The sequence below is a fragment of the Triplophysa rosa genome, unplaced genomic scaffold (genome assembly GCF_024868665.1).
Source record: "Triplophysa rosa unplaced genomic scaffold, Trosa_1v2 scaffold376, whole genome shotgun sequence".
Taxonomy (NCBI): domain Eukaryota; kingdom Metazoa; phylum Chordata; class Actinopteri; order Cypriniformes; family Nemacheilidae; genus Triplophysa; species Triplophysa rosa.
In genome coordinates this window covers 76,786-80,440 of record NW_026634380.1, presented here as the reverse complement: position 1 = coordinate 80,440, position 3,655 = coordinate 76,786, and the positions used below count along the sequence as shown (strand labels likewise).

The 3,655-nt window shown below is 44.3% G+C and overlaps 1 protein-coding gene across 1 annotated transcript; it reads right to left on the bottom strand.

Moving 5' to 3' along the window:
* Window positions 1–452: 452 nt before the first annotated feature.
* Window positions 453–2,649, bottom strand: LOC130550633 (mucin-5AC-like; the record flags this gene model as incomplete). Its single annotated transcript, XM_057328147.1, has 2 exons — window positions 453–1,885; window positions 2,601–2,649. Coding segments are annotated over 2 exons (1,482 nt in total), but the record flags the coding sequence as incomplete, so codon positions are not given.
* Window positions 2,650–3,655: the final 1,006 nt, after the last annotated feature.

Sequence of the window (3,655 nt, the reverse complement as noted above, 5' to 3'; positions counted from 1 at the left end):
CAGTAGTTGTAGTGGTGGGTGCAGTAGTTGTAGTTGTTGGTGCTCTGCTGTAGTTGTTGGTGCAGTAGTTGTAGTTGTTGGTTGCAGAGTTGTGGTTGTGTTGGTGCAGAGTTGTAATGTTGTTGGTGCAGAGTTGTGTTGTGTTGTTGTGTGTGGTGGTACGAGTTGTAGTTGTTGGTGCAGAGTTGTATTGTTGGTATAGCAGTTGTAGTTGTTGGTGCAGTGTTGTAGTTGTTGGACTAGTTGTAGTTGTTGGTGCAGCAGTTGTGGTTAGTTGATGAGCAGTTGTAGTTGTGGTAGAGTTGTAGTGTCTTCAGTGTAGTTGTTGGTGCGCAGTTGTGGTGTTGGTGGGTGTATTGCTAAGTGTGTAGTTGTAGGTCATTGAGGTTGCATTTGTGATTGCGGTGATGTAGTAGGTGTTAAGTATGTGTGGAGTCGTTGGTGTCTGTAGTTTAGTTGTAGGTTGTATGGTTGGCGCAATATTGAGTCGTTGTTGTAGTTGTTCTAGTTGGTTGTGGTGAGTCAGTTGTAGTTGTTTGAGCTTCAGTTGTATTGGTTGCTGCAGTAGTTGTAGTTGTTGGTGCTTCAGTTGTAGTGGTTGGTGCAGTAGTTGTAGTGGTGGGTGCAGTAGTTGTAGTTGTTGGTGCAGTAGTTGTAGTGGTTGGTGCAGTAGTTGTAGTTGTTGGTGCTTCAGTTGTAGTGGTTGGTGCAGTAGTTGTAGTGGTTGGTGCAGTAGTTGTAGTTGTTGGTGCAGTAGTTGTAGTGGTTGGTGCAGTAGTTGTAGTTGTTGGTGCTTCAGTTGTAGTGGTTGGTGCAGTAGTTGTAGTGGTTGGTGCAGTAGTTGTAGTTGTTGGTGCAGTAGTTGTAGTGGTTGGTGCAGTAGTTGTAGTTGTTGGTGCTTCAGTTGTAGTGGTTGGTGCAGTAGTTGTAGTGGTTGGTGCAGTAGTTGTAGTTGTTGGTGCAGTAGTTGTAGTGGTTGGTGCAGTAGTTGTAGTTGTTGGTGCTTCAGTTGTAGTGGTTGGTGCAGTAGTTGTAGTGGTTGGTGCAGTAGTTGTAGTTGTTGGTGCAGTAGTTGTAGTGGTTGGTGCAGTAGTTGTAGTTGTTGGTGCTTCAGTTGTAGTGGTTGGTGCAGTAGTTGTAGTGGTTGGTGCAGTAGTTGTAGTTGTTGGTGCAGTAGTTGTAGTGGTTGGTGCAGTAGTTGTAGTTGTTGGTGCTTCAGTTGTAGTGGTTGGTGCAGTAGTTGTAGTGGTTGGTGCAGTAGTTGTAGTTGTTGGTGCAGTAGTTGTAGTGGTTGGTGCAGTAGTTGTAGTTGTTGGTGCTTCAGTTGTAGTGGTTGGTGCAGTAGTTGTAGTGGTTGGTGCAGTAGTTGTAGTTGTTGGTGCAGTAGTTGTAGTGGTTGGTGCAGTAGTTGTAGTTGTTGGTGCTTCAGTTGTAGTGGTTGGTGCAGTAGTTGTAGTGGTTGGTGCAGTAGTTGTAGTTGTTGGTGCAGTAGTTGTAGTGGTTGGTGCAGTAGTTGTAGTTGTTGGTGCTTCAGTTGTAGTGGTTGGTGCAGTAGTTGTAGTGGTTGGTGCAGTAGTTGTAGTTGTTGGTGCAGTAGTTGTAGTGGTTGGTGCAGTAGTTGTAGTTGTTGGTGCTTCAGTTGTAGTGGTTGGTGCAGTAGTTGTAGTGGTTGGTGCAGTAGTTGTAGTTGTTGGTGCAGTAGTTGTAGTGGTTGGTGCAGTAGTTGTAGTTGTTGGTGCTTCAGTTGTAGTGGTGGGTGCAGTAGTTGTAGTTGTTGGTGCTTCAGTTGTAGTGTTTGGTGCAGTAGTTGTAGTGGTGGGTGCAGTAGTTGTAGTTGTTGGTGCAGTAGTTGTAGTGGTGGGTACAGTAGTTGTAGTTGTTGGTGCTTCAGTTGTAGTGGTTGGTCCAGTAGTTGTAGTGGTTGGTGCATTAGTTGTAATTGTTGATGCTTCATTTGTAGTGGTTGGTGAAGTAGTTGTAGTTGTTGGTTCTTCAGTTGTAGTTGTTGGTGCAGTAGTTGTAGTTGTTGGTGCTTCAGTTGTAGTGGTTGGTGCAGTAGTTGTAGTGGTGGGTGCATTAGTTGTAGTTGTTGGTGCAGTAGTTGTAGTTGTTGGTGCTTCAGTTGTAGTTGTTGGTGCAGTAGTTGTAGTTGTTGGTGCTTCAGTTGTAGTGGTTGGTGCAGTAGTTGTAGTTGTTGGTGCAGTAGTTGTAGTTGTTGGTGCTTCAGTTGTAGTTGTTGGTGCAGTAGTTGTAGTTGTTGGTGCTTCAGTTGTAGTTGTTGGTGCAGTAGTTGTAGTTGTTGGTGCTTCAGTTGTAGTTGTTGGTGCAGTAGTTGTAGTTGTTGGTGCTTCAGTTGTAGTTGTTGGTGCAGTAGTTGTAGTTGTTGGTGCTTCAGTTGTAGTTGTTGGTGCAGTAGTTGTAGTTGTTGGTGCTTCAGTTGTAGTTGTTGGTGCAGTAGTTGTAGTTGTTGGTGCTTCAGTTGTAGTTGTTGGTGCAGTAGTTGTAGTTGTTGGTGCTTCAGTTGTAGTTGTTGGTGCAGTAGTTGTAGTTGTTGGTGCTTCAGTTGTTGTTGGTGGTGTGTCAGTTGTAGTTGAGGGTGCAGTAGTTGTAGTTGTTGGTGCTTCGGTAGTAGTTGTTGGTGCAGTAGTTGTTGTTGTTGTTGGTGCTTTAGTTGTAGTTGTTGGTGCAGTAGTTGTAGTTGTTGGTGCTTCAGTTGTAGTTGTTGGTGCAGTAGTTGTAGTTGTTGGTGCTTCAGTTGTAGTTGTTGGTGCAGTAGTTGTAGTTGTTGGTGCTTCAGTTGTAGTTGTTGGTGCAGTAGTTGTAGTTGTTGGTGCTTCAGTTGTAGTTGTTGGTGCAGTAGTTGTAGTTGTTGGTGCTTCAGTTGTAGTTGTTGGTGCAGTAGTTGTAGTTGTTGGTGCTTCAGTTGTAGTTGTTGGTGCAGTAGTTGTAGTTGTTGGTGCTTCAGTTGTAGTTGTTGGTGCAGTAGTTGTAGTTGTTGGTGCTTCAGTTGTAGTTGTTGGTGCAGTAGTTGTAGTTGTTGGTGCTTCAGTTGTAGTTGTTGGTGCAGTAGTTGTAGTTGTTGGTGCTTCAGTTGTAGTTGTTGGTGCAGTAGTTGTAGTTGTTGGTGCTTCAGTTGTAGTTGTTGGTGCAGTAGTTGTAGTTGTTGGTGCTTCAGTTGTAGTTGTTGGTGCAGTAGTTGTAGTTGTTGGTGCTTCAGTTGTAGTTGTTGGTGCAGTAGTTGTAGTTGTTGGTGCTTCAGTTGTAGTTGTTGGTGCAGTAGTTGTAGTTGTTGGTGCTTCAGTTGTAGTTGTTGGTGCAGTAGTTGTAGTTGTTGGTGCTTCAGTTGTAGTTGTTGGTGCAGTAGTTGTAGTTGTTGGTGCTTCAGTTGTAGTTGTTGGTGCAGTAGTTGTAGTTGTTGGTGCTTCAGTTGTAGTTGTTGGTGCAGTAGTTGTAGTTGTTGGTGCTTCAGTTGTAGTTGTTGGTGCAGTAGTTGTAGTTGTTGGTGCTTCAGTTGTAGTGGTTGGTGCAGTAGTTGTAGTTGTTGGTGCTTCAGTTGTAGTTGTTGGTGCAGTAGTTGTAGTTGTTGGTGCTTCAGTTGTAGTGGTTGGTGCAGTAGTTGTAGTGGTGGGTGCAGTAGTTGTAGTGGTTGGTGCAG